At 37.3% G+C, this 23,280-nt stretch overlaps 1 protein-coding gene across 4 annotated transcripts in view; it reads right to left on the reverse strand.

The window, feature by feature from the left end:
- Positions 1–23,280, reverse strand: part of parga (poly (ADP-ribose) glycohydrolase a) — a 51,126-nt gene that overhangs the window by 24,763 nt on the left and 3,083 nt on the right. For all 4 annotated transcript variants that reach the window (XM_020923698.2, XM_055162540.1, XM_055162541.1 and 1 more), the window contains exons 7-12: positions 22,185–22,259; positions 14,822–14,914; positions 9,888–10,042; positions 4,901–4,980; positions 4,473–4,533; positions 2,920–2,995 (exon numbers count right to left, since the gene is read on the reverse strand). In XM_020923698.2, coding sequence (XP_020779357.1) covers positions 2,920–2,995; positions 4,473–4,533; positions 4,901–4,980; positions 9,888–10,042; positions 14,822–14,914; positions 22,185–22,259 — 540 coding nt within the window. The remainder of the gene's footprint in view (positions 1–2,919; positions 2,996–4,472; positions 4,534–4,900; positions 4,981–9,887; positions 10,043–14,821; positions 14,915–22,184; positions 22,260–23,280) is intronic.

Here is a 23,280-nt window from a genome sequence, read left to right on the forward strand (position 1 = left end):
ATTTAAAAATACAGTGGCATTTAAAAACACAGTGTAGCCCTTCCTGTACTACCACATGACATCACAAAGTGGAAAAAGTGCTTTCGGTTTAAGAGAAGAACTATGCAAATATGTAGAGTTTGTGCGTTAAACATGTGTGAAAGAAATAAAACACAACTCCAGGCATGTTTTTCATGAGGAAACAACATTATAACAGAGAACAGAAAACAGCGCAATACGGGTCCTTTAATGTACAAATCTTCCTGTTATTCTATCATATTGACCATAATCAGATCATTGAAATATTATTCTCGTCTCCACTTCCTACATGAAAACAATTACCGTACAGTATATCAGCAGGCAAAAAGATGAAATCTTTGCTCACTACAAAGATTACTTCCACTGAAATTGTAATTTGCTGAGAAGGAACACCACTAAAACTCAAATTATAATTTTGGTGCATATATTTTAACCAAATCTGACACAATTGAAAGGCAATAAACTCTAACCATCTAATTTTTGAAACATATTAAGTATTTTTACACAGTACACTATTTTTATGTTGAGTAAGGCTGCACCGACTTGATACCGATATCTGATATTGATACTGATACTGATAAATTTGCTGGAACTGATATCGGCTTCCAAATATCAGTATCCTGGCTTGGCATATAAATTCAGTGTGAAAAGACTATTTACTAGTTTTAATTGGCACAAAAAGTCTCATAATGTTTGAACTTTTTTTTATACAAAGTTGTTCTGTAGTTACTTCAGAGATAAATGACAGTTACATAACACATTTGGTTCAGTTTTGTCTTATTTTATTTTTGTTTAAAGTAAAAAATAAATGCTATTGTCTCAGTTCTGGTATCTGTTGATATCGGTAATCAGCAGACACTTAAAGCTATAGTATCGAAAACTGTATCGGAACTGAAAATGCTGGATCGGTGAACTCTGCAAACATGTTATTACAGTGCATCATTCTTTTTTTGTTTACATAAAAATACTGAAAACTCCTCTAAACTAAATTATGTAAATATATTTATATCATTTAAAGTAATAATAACAACTTCATAAAAATACAAGTGTAATATTATGAGATGTTTTGGGCCAGCACTGTCCAATAAATCGTCTTATTACACCAATTTACAAACCAGAATGGGAGATTGACTGAAGCTGATACCTGATTTACCAAACTGTTCATAATATCTGATACTAGTACTTTATCGGTGCATCCCTAGTTCTACAATGTATACATGTATACTAGTACCAGTCACTGTTTTCAGAGTCTTCAATCGAATCAGAACAACTGTTTTTGTGCAGAGGAGGTCCCACTTAGTAAGCATGTCAGTATTCGCAGTCAGAGGTTGGGGTCACGCTCACTGGCCCATATCTCCGTCCGTCTGGTGACAGTCACAGTGTTTGTGTGTGTGCGTCTCCCTCTTCACCCATTCACTCCCTCACCCCTGGCCTCACCCCTTCACCACTCAATCTCACCCCCTGACAGGATGACAGCTCGCCCACAGCATCACCGCGTCGCCCTGAAGAGCTCTGCGGACACCCCACCCTCTCCCCCACAGCCTCCCACTCTCCTCCCACTCTCCCCCACACCCCCACCCAAGGGTGCTCCGCACCACCCTTTCTCTCCTGGAGCTACTCATGTGTATAGATAAGCTGTCAGGAAACACAAATGTAGGAGCTGAAGTAGAGCAGTGGGGTGGTAAACCTGATGGGCCGATTCACTGTACAATGTAGCTTCATTTTAGGCCATAAATATTATCAGAGATTTAAACAAAAACTGGACTTTTTTTGGAAGCCAGCATTTGAGTCACAGTCACCTACACAAGCCCTGGTGAAGAGATCTGTTTTTTTTGTTTTTTTGTTTTTTTTTACACAACTCAGATCTTTGTGCCCTCTTAAGGTGTTTTTATATCTGTAATAATCTGTTTAAAGATGCAATGCCACCTGCTTGTGTCTACTGAGATTCACCTACAATGTTCCACAGTATGGCCTTAAACCTCTCCATCTCCATACAGGTGGCACTACCAGGTGAAGTTACAAAGAGAGGTGAAAGTATTTGTGAGCAATAAAAACACAAGTAATTAAATAAATGTGTGATGTCATTCTTAGCGTTCTGCTCCAGTCAAATGAAGCTCAGAATGGTAGCAGTTATAGGGGCAAATTTGGAGCTGAGTTCCATATTAGAAATAGGAATTTAAACAAAATTAAAACACCAGGATCATGTAGAGCAGGTTAGTACAAACATTTTAAGACCAAAATCCCAAGGTTCACTGTAGCAGTTAAAGAGAGATGTGAGAGATTTTGGAATCAGCCGATATATACATTATATATACATGCCTTTGCGACATGACTGTGGAACATTTCAGGCAAAGCAATAACATCTCCATGGATACAAGCAAGTGGCAGATAACCTACCAAGCATTTAACAATTGTGCATTTAGCATCTGTCTGTCAACTTAATTTAGAAGAGAGCGTATTCTTTGTAAAACGCAGGTGCAGTATTTTTGTCCCATTTGAAAATTCCTGGTTGTTCAGTGTGACAAAGTGCATAATGTTCCACAGTATGGCATTAAACTTGTGTCATACTGTGAAACAATCCAGGCAAAGCAATAACATCACTATTTATATTTCTGCTCTTTGTTATTATAATATATTCACATGTATGAGCTACTGTATCCAAATAATGTCCCTTGTGGATCAATAAAGTTCTAAAGTCTAAATTTAACAAGTGGTGGAAAACCTACCAGAAATGTTACACAGTGCATCTTTAAAGAGAGAGTGTTTAAGCATGTTTTTACTCATTGTCCCTGCTTAATTTAGAGGAGTGTGCATGCTTTGTCAAACGCAGGTGCAGTATTTTGGTCCCATTTGAAAATCCCTGGTTGTCCAATCTGACAAAGTGCATAAAGGAGCGCGCACCTGCAGCATTCCGTATCCATCCTCCTCAATGGTCCCCTTACAGGTGATGTGTAGACGTGTCAGCTGACTTTGAGAGCTAGAGGACACAACAAAGAACTTCAGCTACTGAGAATGACAAATACGAGACAAGTGTTCAAAAATCACACTTTGTATCTTAATGTATTCTGGGATAATTGGGAAAATTTGGGGGAAATTTGATTATGGATACTTGCATTCAATCAACAAGTTTATCTGTCCAGCCAGAACCACACTTTGAAAAAAACTTTACAAAGACGAGTGAATATGGAGTCATTTCCTGTAGAGATGTAACAATAACCAAACTATCGTGATATCAAATCGTCAAAAGTCTCACAATAATACCGTGGGTTGTCAAGGTATATCAAATCAAGTCTCAAGTCTCTTTGCTTAAATTAATTGTTGTGGTTCAGCAATAGCTAAAAGAAACAGAAGGAACTCTGTTTCAGTCCAATTTACACAATGAAATAACTTATTAAACGCTTTTAAATCTTAACACTTTTGGTTTATAACAGAACCAAAGGCATTTTTAAAGGATAATGTAGTATATTCACAATTTCATTAGCCTACACAAAATAAATAAATCACTAAATAATGTACCTTGAGATGCATATCATGAAAATTTTGTACAGAGAAATTTGGATATCGTTACATCCCTAATATTTTGTGTCCCTGATTTCAGAGGGTGTGACTGATAGGTGGATTAACCATCTGACACATAAAAAGGAGAAAAATCTACATAAAGAACCACCAAACTTTTACATTCTCAGGTAAAAGAAGTTATTTTTTTTTTTCTGAATATCTGAATTTTGGAGAGGAGATGTCTTCTGCATTTGAGAGACACGTGCTACAAAATGGCAGCTGTGGTTGGACTGTCTCAAGGTTATTCACGCTCTGTTGTCCGGCTCTAGTCCGTTCTGGATTCAAACATAATGTAGAATGGACTGGCTGCTGAGGCAACCGACAAGCCAACAATCCACCAATTCTGAGGGAGACTTTAAAACAGCTTTGAGTCTATATAGAACTTATTTTCAGTCACGATCAGCAGCTCCATGCAAAATAATAAAACACGAATGATGATAACGGGGCCCATGGCAACTTCTTCTGGATTAAGGTGAATACTTAGATTTTAAAAATACTGTGAAAAAAAGACTGTGTAAATGCTGTGACTAAAATACGCTTCTTAATTGTTGTTTACTAGAAGCACTGTAACATGCATTATTTATTTTACAGATCTCTTTCATACTGACCATAATTGGATCATAGAAATATTATTCACATCTCCACTTCCTACATGAAAACAATTACAGTATGTCAGGGGGCAAAAAGATGAAATATCTGTTCAATACAAAGATTAGAGATCGAAATGCCTTTGCCTCGAAATGGGCTCTATTCACGCTTAGGTCACAAAACCAAAAGATGTTTAGAAACATTTTATTTTGTCACAGCATCAGTTAACTTGAAACTAAAGATCAGGATTTTTGAAGACAAGAAGGGGCTGGGGAAAAGGACTATATAATGAATAATATAATACATACCTTTCCCAGTCTGGGGAACTAGTTACAGTTTGTCTTGTAAACGTGACCAGACCCTTTGGCCCTGGAAAATAAGAAACATGATTAAACACAATTAAAGGGAATAACTGAGGATGTATAGTAAAGATGGTACAAGATCTCGTGAGACAAAATTGCCAGAAGATTGTGTACACATGAGAAAGATGATCTTAGGGTTACGTATTGATAAATTACATTAATAGTTTGAAAAAGCAATACTAGAATGGAAACAAAACTATGAAAGTATATAAAACTGTAAGGTCGAAATTGGAAAGTGAATCATGAAATATAAGTATTAGGAATTATGTTAAAATCTCGTCTTGTCTCGTTTTGTGGACCCAACCTAGTATATCATCTTGTCTTGTGGAAATTGCGTTTCATCTCTTTCTTAATATATGGTAAAGTTGACTTACTGTTTTGGGTAACTCTCTTGAAATAACACAACAGGGTTTTCAACTTCTCAATCTTTCGTGTAGAAGAACCTTCAAATAACCTGGAAAACAACAGAGAAAATAAAATAATATTAAAAATTAAATTAAAATTGCCTTACTAGTTTGAGTCACCATTCTTTTGATAACCCTAGTTAAATAAAGCCTGATTGATTCAAAGGTGATTCAAAGTCTCTCAGTTTGCTGTTCACAATATGGCGCTGTCCATGGTCCTGATTCATTATACATTATACATATATTCCTTTTTTTTTCAGTAGTTTGTCAATCTCCCTGCATTTTAAAATTTTTTTTGTTGTTTTTTTTTTTTTTTTGAATGAGTCACTGGCTGCCTAAACTTTTTTACTTAAAATGAAAACAATCTTATAAATCCAACCACAGAAAGTCACCACTGCATATAACATACTGTATCTATTCCCTTTTGTGTCTAATACCAGGACCTACCAGACCACTTCAATAACCCTGTGTATCCCTGTGTCATTTTCCACTCAAACTGTAGCAAACCTGAGAGACAGCCTCAGCCTTTTTCCAGCCCTTCCATCTATCCATCACTTAACGGAGGACAAACCCTGACACTTCTGCCAAAACAGCAATCAGCAAATTGCTCCCTGCTCTGCTCACCCAAGACAGAGTGCTACTGTAGCCGATAAGCAAAGTGATGGACACTCCCTCAATTACAGCGGGCGGGAGGGAGGGGGCGCCGTAACGATCCACACACGTTTTCTCACCACCGTTGTCCTGTCTCATCTTCTTCCAAACGCTAAGGCATTTCTTTACTAGGGTTGAACAATTTGGGAAAAATATCTGTGTTTTTCTACCAAGTATTGCAATAACATTTAAGATTTACAGTATGTTTTGATAATAGAATTCTGTTTTAAGGGTCAATTGTGTAATTTTTTTGGTGGAGAGTCCGTTAGATGCTTTTCTCCATGGAGATGTTATTGCTTTGTCTGAAATATTTCACAGTACGGAATTAAACCTTTCTATCTTTACCAGCCAAACCAGCCCAAGTTATAAGTCAGATCTGTGGAGAGAGAACCCTACTCACAGTCAGAATGCCTGTTTTTCTGAGTATTTTTCAGCTATAAAATTACCTGTAATTGAATAAATGTAAGGTAGAGCTGTTTAATGTCAGACTCGGGAACATTCCAGGCAGAGCAATGACATATTCATAGAAACAAGTAGGTGACGACCCATTAGGCCCTCTACCTTACATTTATTCAGTTAAATGGTGGTCAAGTGGTTTATAGTAGAGCCCTGCACATTTTGAAAGCTCACTGTGGGCGTGGGTGGGATAAACTGCAGTTCCGTGAACTAAATATGAGCATAAAGTAAAATCTACAAATGATGAATGTATGCCTATCATACATAATTTGTGCTGGATATTTGATTTGGCATTAATAAAAACATTTTTAGCAGACGTGGTCTAATCTTTCGCACATTTTTGACAATTCCTTTCCGCTTCTCCGTGTTTGATAGAGCTTAAGAAAGTGAAGGTCCCCATCTTGAGGGATTTGCAGATAGGAGTGGGTCAAAATATCGCAGATGTGGGTGGGAATTCTTTGGGGACACAGGTGGGAGCAGGACTGAAAATTTTGTCCCGCACAGACCTCTAGTTTATAGCTCAAAAATACCTAAAAAAACAGGCATTCTGAATGTGGGCGGGATTGCATTTCCACAGATCTGGCCTGTAACTTGGTCTGGTTTGGTCTCCATGATCATAGAAAAGTTTAATGCCATACTGTGAAACATTCCAGACAAAGCAACATCTCCATGAAGAAATATTTGACAGACCCTCTACCAGAAAAGTTGCACAATGCACCTTTGAAGTTCACATTTTAAACAGGTCCAGAAAAATGGGTCAAAAAGACTAAAATATGACCTGACAACCTAACTTATTTTGTTTACTAGAAGCACTGCATTATTTAATGTACATATCTCCTTATTATGCTATCATGTTGGCCATAATCAGATCACTGAAATATTATTCTCGTCTCCACTTCCTACATGAAAACAATTACAGTACATGAGGAGGCAAAAAGATGAAATCTCTGTTCATTACAAAGATTAAAGGAGCAGGAACACCACTAAAAATCTACTTACACTTAATTATGGTACATATATTTTAACAAAATCTGACTCAAACTTTAAAGGTTTATACAAAATTTAATAAAATGATGACATTTTTGAGACATTACATTTTTACACTGAATGATGCAAAAATTTGATTACAGTGAACCCTTTATTTCAGAACATGTTTGGTTTAATATTTGGTTATTTGTGGAGGAAATTGTACTAAAAATGGTATTTGCTAATTGCATTAATTCAAACTGCGATTTCAATTCATCTTAATCTTGCAACCCTATTATTTTATTGAATTGTATTGTATCATGTTTTATTGTTGTCTATTCCATGTATTATTATTTATTTTATTTTATTTTATTCATAGTTGAAGGGAGAAAAGAAGAAGAAAATTTTAATTAATGCAGTGACCGAGACGTGTACGTTTTTTTGAGAGATGCATATAGTTTTTTTACGTGCTATTTTGGGATTTTACTTTTTTGTATTGATTTTGTTGCTGCTATCATGACCTGGTCTCTCTTGAAAAAAATATTCTGAATCTCAATGGGATCTCCTGGTTAAATAAAAGTAAAGTCAAAAATAAAATAAAAAATATATAATATAAAAAAAAAAAAAGATTGTGGTGAGGGGTCCGTAGCGTACCACGAGAATCAATGCTTACATAGTTAGCTCAGCCCCCTCACCCGCTCTGCCCGCTGCCACCGCACAAATCTGATGTGGGCCCAGATAGCAGCCACTTACACAGATGAGTGATTGTAACAGGAGGCCAGAGGAGCAGATAAAAGCGTCGAGAGCGGGGGAGGAGTCATGTGAACAAGCGCCATGATCAATATGGCCGTCTGATCATAAAACAGACTCTGGGGGAAAGGACTCAGGCTAATGGGATTAACAGGAGGACATGCAGATTACAGGGAATGACAGAGCAGGAGATAAAACAGGATTTGTGTAAGAACTGAGCTGTGTCAGAATTTACACTTATTTTGGAATGTTGACTGACAAAATATGATATTGGAATATGCTTGGAATACATAAAAAAAACACAAGTTCAATGTAGAAACCAGTGTTTTGAGTTGTCCTTCTTAAAAACATTTTTCACATTCACACATTCAACACATTTAAAATGAGTTTTATTATGTAAATCAGTAATCAGTAAATCAGCCTAATTAGCTAAAGAAATCCTAAATAAATGTCTAATTTTATATTTCTGTGTACTTTTCACTGGTTTAAAATATGTATTGGGTGAAGTACTGAGAACCGGGCAAAGAGTCTCAAAGGGTACATTTGTTTCACTTAAAGGTCCCTGGGCCCCATGGCGTCTGCCTCTTCTGAGTGGGCAGAAAAAGACAACAGCAATTTAACACTCCTCCTCCTGGCCCCGCCCACAGTCTAGACTCAGAGCTTCAGATTAGGGAGCTCCCAGGGGCCATCAATTACCTATCATGGTGCACTGTTGTAATTTATAATCATTTTATTAAATGTCAAATATAATGTATTATTTCTTATTTGGGATTTTTGCATTTGTGTTTGATGTTTTGCAATTGAAAATGAAAAACAGGTAAATGTAGGCAATTAGACCTAATTCCTTTGCTTAAAAAACATAATTGACTTCTGCATAGAATGAAGTAGGGTTGTGCCAAAAACTGTATGATCGATAGACTGTGATCTCTATTTTGGTTGATCTCGATAAGGCATGTAAAGTTGAATCGACAGGCCTACAGCCAATCATGTGGCAGTAAGAATGCATGGTGCTGACGACAACTTAAGGCTGTCTTGTTTAGGAAAAAGCAGTCAGGGCCACAGGGCGTCTCTGTTTAGTCATGAGTGCTCATCTTTCACAAGTTTTGACATAAATCTGCACAATCTGACTAAAAGTCCAGTGTCTCCTTCTCTCTGTCTCTGTGTGTGCGCATGGTGTGGTCTGCCTCTCTCCTCCTGCTCCTCCTCCCTCTCTGATTCAGCACCTCACCTTTTCTCCTCTTTCTCTCCTTTTCTGCTTCTGATCAGTATTATCCAAGTTACGAAAAGTTAACAAGTATTTTCTCATTGTTTATGAATGAAACTTAAGTCCTGATTTAGAGCACAAACATTGCACGTGTTTCTGTTGATAGTTGTAGCTCGAATGCACGTGTTTCTGCCACTTATATTAACTCTAACGCATACGCATGTTACTATATTTATTTATTTTAAACAGTTAAAGCTAACATTTATGATATATTAATTTATCATTGACTTGACCTGATCCCAGTATTATAAAGGCACACTCACACTAGCCCAATTGAACCATCTCCAGCATGGAGAGCTCCTAAAGTGCAGTATGCTTGTCCAGAGTGAGCGCAACCGGCACAGTTGCGACTTAGACTCAGAGGAGGAGGTGCACCAAAACATGCCACAGAACTCATGTATGTGCATAGGCACAATGTCAGTATACGAGCCCTGTCAAGTGCACTGTTACTCTCACGAGGAAAACTGTGAAAAAACTCTGCTCCAAAACTCAAGTGAATCCAAATTTTCCTTCATTAAGGACTGTAAACAGCGACAGAAGTTTTGCAGCCTCTCTCCTCCAGCAGCCCTCACTCCTCTTTTTATATTCATAAACTCACAGAAGAGCGCATATTGCAGCAGGAATCACATCTGTCTCATTATTAGATATTTCATGTTGATGGAGTTATTTTTTTGCTAAAGTGTTAGCTCTGTAGACATGTAAACAAACAGCACTCTGTATGACGTCATCAGGTCGCGGCTCGGATCACTTGTGCAGGTAAGAGTGTAGAACATAGAATCGTGCTTGAGAGCAGCATGGTTCTAAAGTCCTAGTGTGAGTGCGCCAAAATCATACCACTAATCTCAGAGTAGCTGCAGTACTCAGACATACCTATAGAAGTTGATCTCAGGGTAGTTGCAGTACTCAGACTTGCGCGAGTTGCGTCGGGGGAATGTGCAGAAGAAGGCGTTGGCCAGCAGGCAGGCGATCTGCTCCTGAGACAGCGTCAGTGAGTGGTTCATCCGAGATTTTAGTAAAGGAATGGGCTGCCAGAGAAAGAATATGTCACTGGATTAGTTTTAATAAAGAATAAAGTGTGTAACTAAAGGTGAACACATCATATGATGTCATGTGGTTAATACAGGAAGCGCTCCACTGTGTTTTTAAACTTTATATATCTTCACTAGAACCATCTGGATAATTTCTGCCACAGTGTTGCCCTCCTCTAGTGAACTAAAGATAAAAAGTAGCTGTTAATTTGAAAACTACCACGGCATTTTGAGCTGTGGAGAGTAATAATCCAGGATTACCCAAACAGGTGTGAATGAAACAAAACACAACTCCGGGTATGTTTTTTTTAACATGACCTAAAACTCACAAGATTCCATTTTGTATAATACAGGACCTTTAAAGTAAAACCAAACATTTTGATAATTCATGTACATTATATTACAGTGGGTGTGCAGACCCACATGACTGTTGGGAGGGCAGTGTGGCTGTTCTTGGGGATAACACATAATTAGTTTAGCAGTCCAGAGCGGAGGAGAGACAAGGCGAGTTCCATTAGGTAAATTGGTGGCAGTAATCAAGGTCCTGGTTTCAGTTAGACCCACAGGGCTCATCCATCTGCACTGATTAGAGCTAAAGAGCCTCCCCAAGGCTGCCCAGTTAGCAGATCAATACAGTCTAATAACACACACATAAACATTAGCCGTGACTGTTAGAGCCACACTACAACTACCTCAGGACAAAAAGGGAACTCCATTGTGCAACAAGTACTTATGAGCTCTAAAAATACTCACACATTTTATTGATTTAGAATATTTGTCAATTCAGGCTATGTTTTCTTATAGATGTTTTAAAATGACAGGTACATGTTCTATATTACACAAAATGTTTTCTTGTGGGAGTTGTGTTTTTTTTCATTGACAGATGTTTGAATAATCCTTTATTATCATTCTACATCTACAAAGCTGAAAATGCTCTGTCTGTTTCACCTTGTGATGTCATGAAGTTTACAATTACCTTTTACCTTTATTTCAGTAGTGATTGGCAATTCCAGGGCTGAAATTATGCAAATGATTCTACTAAAGGTGTGTGGAGTGTAAAAACACAGTGGAGCACTTCCTGTATTATCACATGACATCACAAGGTGGAAGTGTTTAGTGAGAGAAGAACACAGGCTAAATATGCAGGATTTATGTACTAAACATGTGTGAATGAAACAAAACAAAACAAAAAGGACATAACATTATAACATAGATCAAAATAACGTAATATGAGCCCTTTAAAGGGCGAAGTAAAGACCACTCTTTTCACTAAAACATATAATAATCATATACAATTAGATGCTAAAGCTAATGTTCCTAACATGATGTTAGTTTTATACATTGTGGTATTCTAAACCAGTGGTGAAGTGAGTAATTAAGTGAGATTATATGATGACATATAAGCAGTGTTGGGGAGTAACGGATTACATGTACCGCCGTTACGTAATCAGAGTACAAATTATGAGTAACTGTATTCCGTTACAGTTACTGCTTCAATGAGTGGTAATTGGATTACAGTTACTTTGCTGAAATAAGTGGATTACAAGGCGGTATTTTCCTGTTTTCACATTTTGTGCTACATCCCATTTATTTATTTTTTTATTTCGGTAATTCCACTCATTGCCGGAAACCCAAACAGAACGCGACAATAAGAGCGATGTAAACGTCATGATTAAAGTTGGCGGTGTCAGTCACACAGTGGAAGCAGCAGTGCATTGGTAAAAACCTATTTGTGTCTTGGAAATTCTTCTCCCGATGTGAGATATATATAAAAAAACAAAAACAAATATAAAATCGCCTACAACTTAAATGTGAAACCGGAGCTACTGGCACTGGTGAAAACAACCGGCATAGACTCATAATATCTGCACTACTGTCCTATAGTGACCTGCCACATGAGGGGACACACACACAAACACACACAAACACACACCTTCATCATCGTCATCAACCTGAGAACCCGCGGACCACGTTTCCTTCCGTAGTTACAGCGCGGACACCGCCGTCTCGTGCGCCGCGTGTGGACTGTGTTTTCTCGCGTAAACCTCACTTCCTCCTGTGCGCCTCTAAACCAGAACTAACACCAGGACTAAACCAGAACTAACCCAGGACTAAACCAGGACTAAACTAGGACTAAAGCAGGACTGAACCAGGTTTAAACTAGGAGTAAACCACGACTAAACCAGAACTAAAGACCTGATCTAGACCTGGTCTAAACCAGGTCTAAAATCAGGAGTAAACCAGGTCTAAAAATCAGGACTAAACCAGGACTAAACCAGGTCTAAACAACATGACACCTAACAGTAGGTTGACATAATTTAAGGTGATCTCATATAAAAAATAATAAAAATAATTCTCTGACAATAATATTTTTTAATATGGTGAAGGAAAGACTGATCTTGTTTCTGTCTTTTAACAGACAAAACCTCTTATATTAAGATATCGTGGTCTTTGTTTCTCTACAGCAAACAGTTGCTTATTCATGGAGACTTGGGCTCAGACAATTTGAAGACAACAAACAAGAATTTTCAGGATGTGGTTGCTACATTCATGTCGTTTAAAAAAACATGACAATATCAAGTAATCCAAAGTAATCAGATTACGTTACTCACTTTAAGTAATTTAATGGATTATGTTACAAACTACATTTTGGGGTGTGTAATCTGTAATCTGTAGGGGATTACATTTTAAAAGTAACCTTCCCAACACTGCATATAAGGAATATAAATCTGTATTTAAAGGCCCTGTACCAGATTTTCTTCCATTAATTTGAGAAAAATGTGTCTTGCTCCAGTGCAGATATATTGTATCTCTTGAAGTTCTTGAAGTCAAAATATGTCTGCTGCGTGCTGTGTGCACCAATTAGAAACCATTTTATTGTTCAATAATCAGGAAGTGTGTGGTTAGCATGCTAAGTGTTGTCACAATTCTGCATTGGTCTCAGACAGAGAGAGTCTCTGAGCAACTCATAATGATGACTAACTTGGATACTTAGAATTCACAAGGTAAGTGAGGAATAACTTTGGGCCGCTGCAAATAGTTTAAAACGGTACAGCGCCTTCAGGCATTTTTACGATTGAAAACAGTACAATAAAACTTTTAAATTTAAGTATTTAACAAATACAACTGAGCGTTCCATGTTTTGCAACTTAAAATTATTACTAGCTTTAATTTAATTTTGCATGGCTATTTTGGTCTACAATGTTTGTTTTTTTTTCCTGCTCTGAACAGTCACTAAAAAGATCTTCTCCTCAGAATGAAAAGAGTCAACTTTTTTCAGCTTTCTCAGTAAATTGATTTAGTTCAGCCAGGCTTACAAAATCAGGTTTTCTTCTTGTGGGAATTGAATTTTGATATTGATAAGCAGATTAGACAAATGCCAAACATGAAGGACTTCCAACAGTATTTAGTATGAGTGATTGCCGATCTAAAATAAAGACGAATGGACTTGGCATTTAAGGATCTGTGACTTAGATCAACGAGCTATTTTGGGCAAGAAATCAGCCATCCTTTCCCATGTATGTTGTATTTCAAAACTAGTTATATATAGGTAAAACCATGAATGAGAAATCTTGGCCGAATCTCCCAAAGTGCACAAGCATAGCACATAAAATGGATGACTGGGCAGGAGACAGACCTCTGCTCCCTCAGCCCTATTATATAATGAAGCAATTTGTGATGCGGACCAAAAAGCCCTATTCATTACATCCTGGGAGTGAGTCATGAGCTTATCCTGTACTACAGCTACCATTTAATCTTCAATAACCGCTTAGATGCCAAGTTCACTTTCTCCTCGTATGACATTTCCAAGTAAAAGTGAGTGTGGAGTGAGGGTTTTGTGGTTCATATGCAACGTTTTTTTAAAGTCCAGACCGAATCCTTTCAGTTTATCTTTAACATGGAAATAGGGCTGCAAGATTAAAGATGCATTAGGTATCTTTTCGCTTGGGGTCAGTCACCTTTTTGTTTCTATGGAGATGTCATTTCTCTGTTTTGAATGTTTCAAAATTTGACATTAAACACATCTACCTTGAATTTATTAAATTACAGATAGATTGATAGCTCAAAAATCCCTAGAATACAGGCATTCTGACTCTGAGCGTGGTTGCGTCTCCAGAGATCTGACCTGTAATTTGGTCTGGTTTGGTCTCCATGATGATAGAAAGGTTTACAGCCACACTGTGAAACATCCAAGCTGACAATCCAATAACATCTCCATGGAGAAAAGCATTTGACAGACCCTTCACCAGAATACTTACACAGAGCACCTATAAATAATAAACCTTAAATTTGAATGGATGCAATTAGCTAATAGCAAAGGCTGCAGTATTTAAAGTGCCATAATTTCCTCCACAGACAACAAAATATCCTGCCTTATTCTGCATAATAACTGTTAACCCTGTAGTTTAGATCTGTACAAGCATGTTCTGTGATAAAAAATCTGTGGAGAGGAAATCCTACTCACAGTCAGAATACCTGTTTTCAAGGTATTTTTGACCTACAGAACCACCTGTAATTTAATAAATATAAGGTAGAGCTGTTAAATGTCATATTGTGGAACATTCCAGGCAGAGCAATGACATATCCATCCATATAAACAAGCAGATGACGGACCCCTGAAACGTTACAAAGTGCAATAGTGTTAAAACTAAAGGCAATAATAAAAATGATGAGTATACTATACTACTTTGGATTTAAAGCAGATGAAACAAAAAATCATATCTCATCTTATGCAGATCCAGATACACATTTTACAGAGGACTGATCCGTACGTACCATTGTGCAGAGACGTGGAGCGCTGAGGGCCAAGTCCACCATGGCAGGCAGCACCACCTCCAACAGGTGCTGAGCCTCACTGTGCTCCAGATACTGAAACAAAGACATACAGTAAACACATTTGTATAGTAAGAGGATAAGACCAACTGACACTGACAAAAATGAACAAGAGAAGTGTATAAATATGAATACTATTAAATGGCCCATATTAAACTACATTCTAATCTATGTTATAATGTTGTTTCCTCATCACAAACATACGTGTTGTAAGTTGTGTTTTGTTTTATTCACACGTGTCTAACACACAAACCCTGTTCTTGTCTCAAGCGGAAAACACTCTGTTCCGCCTTGTGATGTCATGTGGTAATACAGGAAGTGATCCACTAAACTCCATAAACTCCATACATCTGCACTGAATTAAAAGGTAAAAGTTATAGCTGTTAACTTGAAAACTACCACAGGATGATACTACAAGGTGGAACAGATCATTTTGAGCTTTGGAAATGTAGACAGACCAATAATAAAGGATTACTCAAAGATGTGTGAATGAAACAAAACACAACTCCACTTTGTGTAATATAAGACCTTTAAAGAAAAAAAAAAAAAAAGAAAGAAAAAAAATTAAACAATATTATTTCTTTTGTTGACAAATGATGTTATGTGACGGTAGGTAATGCTCTAAGCTTATTGATTACAAAAACATGCCCAGCCTAAGATAAAAATTCTCTACCAGGATCAATAGGTGAAGGGGTCATACCATAATTTCAAGTTGGCCATAAATAACACAAGTTACTATCAAATTCAATCAACTTCACTCTCACATGATTCAATAAGACAACTCAACAAGCATTTTACACTCACCATAAATATTAGGTTTATTTCAGAAAGGCCCTCCAATACCAGAAGCCTATCACATGCAACTTATAGCCATACTAAGCAAAAGATGTTCATTTTGTCTTCTTATATACTTTAACTTCTTGGGTTCTTTTTAAAGACAATGCAGTAAAGTGTGTTTACCTTGTTGACATGTTTCGGCTGCTAGCTGCAAGCCATCTTCAGAACTGTCACCGGTGTTGGTGGTGACGTGTCGTATATCAGCTGTTGTTACTTCCTGTAGGCGTGGTCAGCCTGATGGACCTGGCAGGTCACTCAGACTGACCACGCCTCCCGTCGCCAACAACAGCTGATATACGACACGTCACCACCAACACCGGTGACAGTTCTGAAGATGGCTTGCAGCTAGCAGCCGAAACATGTCAACAAGGTAAACACACTTTACTGCATTGTCTTTAAAAAGAACCCAAGAAGTTATAGCCATACTGTGGCACATTCCAGGTTAAAGAGGAGGTATTTGACTTCTAAGGGGTATTAACTGCTAGCACATAACATATTTAGATAACCATGTTACCTTTTATTGTTTTTAAAATGCTAAAACAATGTATTACCATATTTTATAAATTATACCATTGTGGGAGAAAGCTTATGAAAAATGATTTTGCATAATATACCGTCTTTAAGAACATGATCTAACAAGAGCAAACATGTTTTTCACAGGCTACGGTGCTATTTGTGCAGTAGATTATCAAAATAATATGGGTAAAAAAGTTTTGTTCAGCCCACTTTCAGGAAGTTACAAGTCAGGTCTGTGGAGAGGCGAATCCACTTTCAGTAAGGACTAGGGAGGCACCGATCCAATACTAATAATGAATGTTGAGGCAGATACTGACATTTAGCTGGCCAAATACCGGTTCGGTCGATATCCTTGTTGAACATATAAATTGATGACTATTTGCTGGTCATAGTTGGCCAATAAGCCTCATAATGTTTGAACTTTTATTAATCCTAAGTTCTGTGGTTACTTGAGAGATAAATTAAAGCTACACAACACTTTTGGAGCATTTTTGTCTTATTTTATATTTGTTTAAAGGAAATTAATGAATTTCATTTTCTGCACTGGTATTAACTGATATTTACAGCTATAGTATCGGAATCAGTTTCGGAAAAAGCTGGACCGGTGCATCTCTAATAAAGAAGCATCTTTTTCTCTGGAATTGCCACCAATAAGGACAAGTAACAAAATATAATTTTGCATTTTAGTCTGTTTATTAGATGAAATACTCTGCGGACAAGACTTTAATTGGAAAAAAAAAAAGTAAAAAAGTAAATGAATAACCGTAAAGTTGCTCAGCAGAATTGCGCTCGTATAAACAACATTCATGAATCTCCCATCTCTCGCCTGGTCCATACTGTCCATACTTCACCCTATAGCTTACCTCAGCATCCATCTGCAATTCCCTCCAAAATAAACATCCAGTTATACTTTCATAGCTGCAGATTTACAGCGCAATTACTTATGAGTGTATTGGCTTCGAATGTCAGTGCTATCAATCAGGCTCCGTATTCTATCAAAGTAAGCAGAGGAGCCTGGTCTGATTAAACGCACTTTTTCCTGCGGACAAAAATGCAAATGACCAATTGTGAAGACAGAGAGAGACAGAGAAAAAGAAAGAGGTAGAGAGAGAGAGAGCGAGAGAGAGTGGGAGAGACACAGAGACAGGCAGAGAGAGAAAGAGAGAGAGGGACAGAGAGAGGGAAAGGGAAAAAAAGAGAGGGGAGAAGGAGAGAGAGACAGACAGAAAGAGAGAGACAGAGAGAGAGAGACAGGGGGACAGAGAGAGAGAAAAGAGAGAGAGACAGACAGAGAGAAAGAGCAGAGAGACAGACAGATAGAGAGAGAAAGACAACAAGAGAAAGAGAGGAGCCAGAGAGAGACAAAGAGAGCAAGACAGAGAGAGCGGGACACAGAGAGCAAGATTGAGAGAGAGACGGGGGGGGGAAGTGAGGGAGAGAACTGAGAGAGAGAGAACAGAGAGAGAGAGAGAGAGAGAGAGAGAGAGAACAGAGAGACAGACAGAGAGAGAGAGAGAGAGAAGAGAGAGGGGGGGGGGGAGAGGACCACTTGGTTTAAAACAAGGAGTCTGTTGGACAGAGAGAGAAAGAGACGGGATGGGAGCGCTTGGTTTAAAAAAGGGAGTTTTTGGTGGACAGAGAGAAAGAGAGGGGAGAGAAGCACTTGGGTTAAAACAGGGAGTTTTTGGTGGACAGAGAGAAAGAGGGGAAGGGAGCGCTTGGTTTAAAACAGGCAGTCTTTGGTGGGAGATCCGTCTATAGGGGGAAGTTATATTGCAGGGAGCGGGACTGACTAAAAGCTGTCAGAAGTAATGAGCTACCAGACACCATAAAGTAGTCCTGGAGGAGTAATGGAGGAGGTTGGGGATGGGGATGGTTGAGGAGAGAAAGATGATCCGCGCTGTTTGAATTGCTTAAGCAGCTGGATAGAGAGAAGCGTGCGGTTTGTATGTTAAATTTATCAGTGTGTGTGTGTAAGCAGGGGCTAATACAAGAACATAACAAACACAGGTCTGCACATAAGAAACTAAAATAGACTCTAATTAGTTTATTAAATATGATTTTGACTGTTAAACTTTTAGTTATACATACTGTACATGCTTTCATTACTATTTTCATGATTCATTTACTAAATGTCCTGGACTGTTACAATCCCAGTTTAATGAGTTAAAATAATGATTAAAGACTGCATATTGTGCCACCTGCTGGGTGCCGCCTGTTGCCTCGGCAGGTGTCGCCTGTCGCCTCGGCAGGTGCAGCTCACTGGCCTGGCTCTGGCTTGTACCTCACACATTCATCAGAGACAGTGACACTCTGACAGTTTCATTTGAGCAGCCACAGCATCACTAAGACAATTTATAGACACGCTCTAATTTGGCTAACTCTTTTTTTTTACCTGCAGCCATTACTCGTCGAAGTGCCTGTCAATCACCCGGCCGAAGCTACACAAATTCTACTGCATATTTAATCAAGCATTGTTGGTCGACCCATGTAAAGGGAAAGAAAACTGTTGAATTTTACAACGTGAAGCTAGGTAGGAATGGTCTGATACAGACACAGATTTATTTTATTAGATTCTGTTTACAAACCAATGTTTAGTTTGTTTTCATGCATGGCAATTTTCATACTTGACAGTTTCTTCTTCCTCATACTGGTCATATTATTTTTCCGTGATGTGTCTGGTCAGTTGATTTAAAATTTATCCTACCGGTGGAAGACAGCATATCATGTGACCATGTGAGGAAGGCAGCTGTGAGTAGTCGAAATTGTCATGTATGAAAACAAACTAACCCTTGGTCTGAAAAACGAATGAAATAATTCCAATCAAATAAATTATCTGAAGACCAAATTTACTTTGTTGGGCTATACCAATAACTGATATTTGTCTTGCTGATGCCGCTAATTAACATCACATGCCTCTCAAACAGGGAAAATATCTCCTCTTCAAAATTCTACATAAAATACATAACAAAATCAAACCTGAGATAAATAAAAGTTTGGTGCTTCGATTATTGATTCTTCAGAAATCTGTGCTGTTTCTTGGTGTTTCACTGTGCTATTTTTTTCCCGTTTTGTAACATAAGCCTCCATGTTTGTTTTTACCCAAACAGAACACTCCAATTGGTTAATCCACCTATCAGTTACGCCTATCTGAAATCAGGGAGACAGTTCCAGATCCAAAAGTCTTTCAATTTGGTCACATGTACACTTAATAAGTTTATAAAGTTTCTTAAAAATAATTTCTGAGATAAAATACAATTTGATGATGAATAGCTACCTATTTAGACACATTGTTTTATCTCAATAATTTGTTTAAACAGACATCTGATGTACTGAGCACAAATACAAAATGTCTTGCAGAGTTTGGGGCAGCTTAGAAACAAATATCAGCACAAAACACTGGAAAATAGAACTTCTATTATATATCGTACCAGTACAATGTAATAACAATATGAGGGGTTATGTGGTCTCTTGCACATGAACAAAACAACAGTGTGGACTGGGTCAGAGTAGAAATCAAACTGCCAATCTCTGGGACATTGGGCAATCCACTGGACTCCCTACACCACTGCCCCATACTGATAGAGGTATCACAATTAAATATTAAGCAAAATTGTACTCCCGTGAGCTTTAACCCATTTTAGAATGTTGTTACCTCATCCAACATATCAGGAGTTGTGTTTTGTTTCATTCACACATGTATAGCTTTCCTGTATGATTAGTCAGTCTACATCTCCAAAACCTAAAATGCTCTGTTACAAATGTAAACTATTCTAGTGAAGGTGTATGGAGTTTAAAAACACTGTGGAACACTTCTGGTATTATCACACAACATCACAAGGTGGAACGGAGTGTTTTCAGTTTGAGAGTAGAACACAGATTAAATATGTGAAACCAAAACACAACTCCAGGTATGTTTTTGATGAGGAGACAACATTATAACATAGATCAGAAAATACCGTAATATTGGCCCTTTAAGTAATAACATTGCAATCAAAACAAAATTAGAGATAATGAACCGAATCACCCTCTAAAATGAGTCACAACAAGTAAGACAATTCATCCCAATAATTGCAGTACTTATCTAAATGGAAAAGTCATATTTGGTCCTTATCCAGTTTAAGAATCTAAAATGTTTCTATAGCAACGTAAAAGGGGGTAGCAGGAATGCAGCTCAGACGCACTAAGTGAATGGGCACTTAGGAGCAGCAGATGGAATTAGCCTCTGTGTGACGGAGGGTGACTTTGTTGCTGGCAGTACTTAGCATCTTTATGGATTTCAAGTGCTCCTTTTAATTAAATTGGATAAAGCCATAAAAACAGGCACAGGGCTATTGATCAAGCCGGCTCCCTTCCCCACACTGAGATATTGTTTTACACCAGAGAGAGGCCAATTTGTCTTATTATTATAAAAAAAAAAACTCTTTAATTCCAAGCAATCTCAGGCAAACTGTAAGTGTGAGAAAAGCAAAATGAAATAAGAGAAAACTGTGCCAAATGTGCAGAATAGTGAAAGGAACAAGGGTTGTCAAAAATATCGAAAATCATAAACTAGTCTATATTCAAACTAGCACAGAAAGTAGAGAATAGCTTCAGAATGATCTTGAGCATTATCAGAACAAGTATAAGACCATAGACTAGTAATATCTATTATTAAGACATTGTAAACTGCCTTCAATTACATTTGTATAGATATGTGCTTGCAATTGCATAATAACCCTGCATTGCAAGTACAAAGTCAACAGTAAACTTATTTCATAATAATCCCCAACTTCACAATTTTGCAATTTTTCTAAATCTCGATCATTAAAAAACATAATTAATTAAATACATTCAATTAATTGCTCTACACTCTGCTTTCCCATTGTAACACACCACTTCAATTTGCAAAGTAATATAGAGACAAACAACGTGGCGTCTCTAAGGGAAAGTGTCCTCAGTAAGGCATTATGTTCGGATAAATATTTTGACACAATGTGATGAATAACGACGCCACTTGGGAGAAATACCTGAGCCAACAGGTAATTACCAGCCTAAACTGTCAGATGATGCGGCGCTGGAGAGAGACAGTCACAGGAAACGCACTCCCCAGGTTCATAGCACCAGCTGCTGTCTCCATGCTCCAGGCTGCGCTAACTGTGAGGTACAAGTGGGTTCCTCTGAGATCCACAGGCAAAACCAGAAAGGAGGAGAAGCGTCGCTGTGAGGGGGAGGGGCTAAGCACTGATAAAGCATTTTAGACATCTATGGAAGTACGGTTTTGATGGGAAAGGCACGATTTGGAAAAGATTATATGATATTATGTATATGCTCTTCTTCGGTCAGTTTTCTGAGACTTTTCAAAATCTCATAAAATAGTAGCATCCTATTTTTTTCACACTTATATTAATATAAATTCACACAATATATTAATAATAAGTAAAACACAATAATAAGAAAATGATCAACAATGTTATTTTACATAGCAAAATTGGTTCAAAAATGTTTTGTTTTGTTTTGTTTTTTTTAAAGATGGATTAGCTATTGGACAGTATGTCACCTGATCATCTCCACGGAGAATGTTCAAAAACATATCTCAACAGAGACAAGAAGATAATGCCACCAAGTCAAGTTACAGGTTAGATCAGTGAGAGGCAAGAATACTCACAATAAGAATGCATATTTTTAAAGGCATTTTTGAGCAATTAAAACATTTGTGAATAAATAAAGGCTGAGCAAAACAGATTACTTAATACTTTGGAACATTCGAGTCAAAGCTAATTTTTTCTTCCTGGTTCAAGAATATAATAATATCATATAAATAATAAAATAAATAATATCATAAAGTATAAAACAATATATAAAATGAACTATAGAACAAGCTGTGTGTAAATTTGTTTGGAATAAAAGAGTCATAAGGTTTAAATGTGACCTAAAATTAATCTACATAGTACATCACTCCCATCTCACTTACCTCAGTACAGAGCAGGTTCAGGGCAGTGAAGTCCCATTTCTTTGCATGGGCCGTGTTGTATCTCAGAATGGCATCCTAGGAGAGTACAAAAAGACATTTAAATAAAAAATATATACTCAAATGATATATACACAAGTCATAACACGGATGTCAATTGAAAAACTTCAACCAGACGGTGAACGTTTTCTAAGTTTTGTGCAAACCCTGCCATCTAGTGTTTATTTATGGAATTAGTTTTGGATGTCAGATTTCAAAACAGTTCAAATATTGGTTACTATTGTTTTTCACTTTTTAAGTTTTCTGTTCAAATTTAGTTTACAGATTATTAGTTGCATAATGAATGGCAATTTTCACAGCAGGTACAGGCCTCAAGTATTTGGCTTTGGCTTTTAATATCTGGGGTATAAACAGCCTGTAAACCAAAACAGGCAAAACAAAAATAACCTATCTATCTAACTAGAAAGGTAGAATACTCCCAGATAAAAATATAATGTTCCACAGTTTAAAATGTCCTATATCACGCAAAATTTACTCTTGTGATAGTTAAGCCCTATTATAATGTTGCTACCTCATCAAAAACATACTTGGAGTTGTGTTTTGTTTTATTCACACATTGAGTAACCCTGGATTATTAGTCCAAAACTCAAAAAGTTTTCAAGTTAACAACTATTACCTTTTACCTTTTGTTCAGTAGAGACTGGAATAGAGGGTCTTATTGTGTTTGTTAGGTTGAGTTTAGTCTAGCTCTTCATTGTAGGATAAAATGAAATAGTCTGAGTAACCTTTGTCCATTCTAGTCAAGACTATGATTCCATTGTAGGGAGTATTATAGCTCTCATGGCATAGGCCAAACAAGGACTGAGCAGGCACTGTCCTTGAAGAAACACCTGCCTATACTACGCTATTTTCTGATGTATGTTATAATGTTGTTTCTTCATCACAACATACCAGCAGTTGTGGGTTTTTTTCATTGTTAAACACACAAACACTGAAAACAAAACACAACTGTGGGTATGTTTTTTTTCATTAGTTAATTTTGTGTAATAAAGGACCTTATAGAGAGGTGTGTATTCTATTATTTTTACTATTGAGCATC

The sequence above is a fragment of the Boleophthalmus pectinirostris genome, unplaced genomic scaffold (assembly GCF_026225935.1).
Source record: "Boleophthalmus pectinirostris isolate CB_2022bp ecotype Guang Dong unplaced genomic scaffold, ASM2622593v1 HiC_scaffold_5, whole genome shotgun sequence".
Classification (NCBI taxonomy): Eukaryota; Metazoa; Chordata; class Actinopteri; order Gobiiformes; family Gobiidae; genus Boleophthalmus; species Boleophthalmus pectinirostris.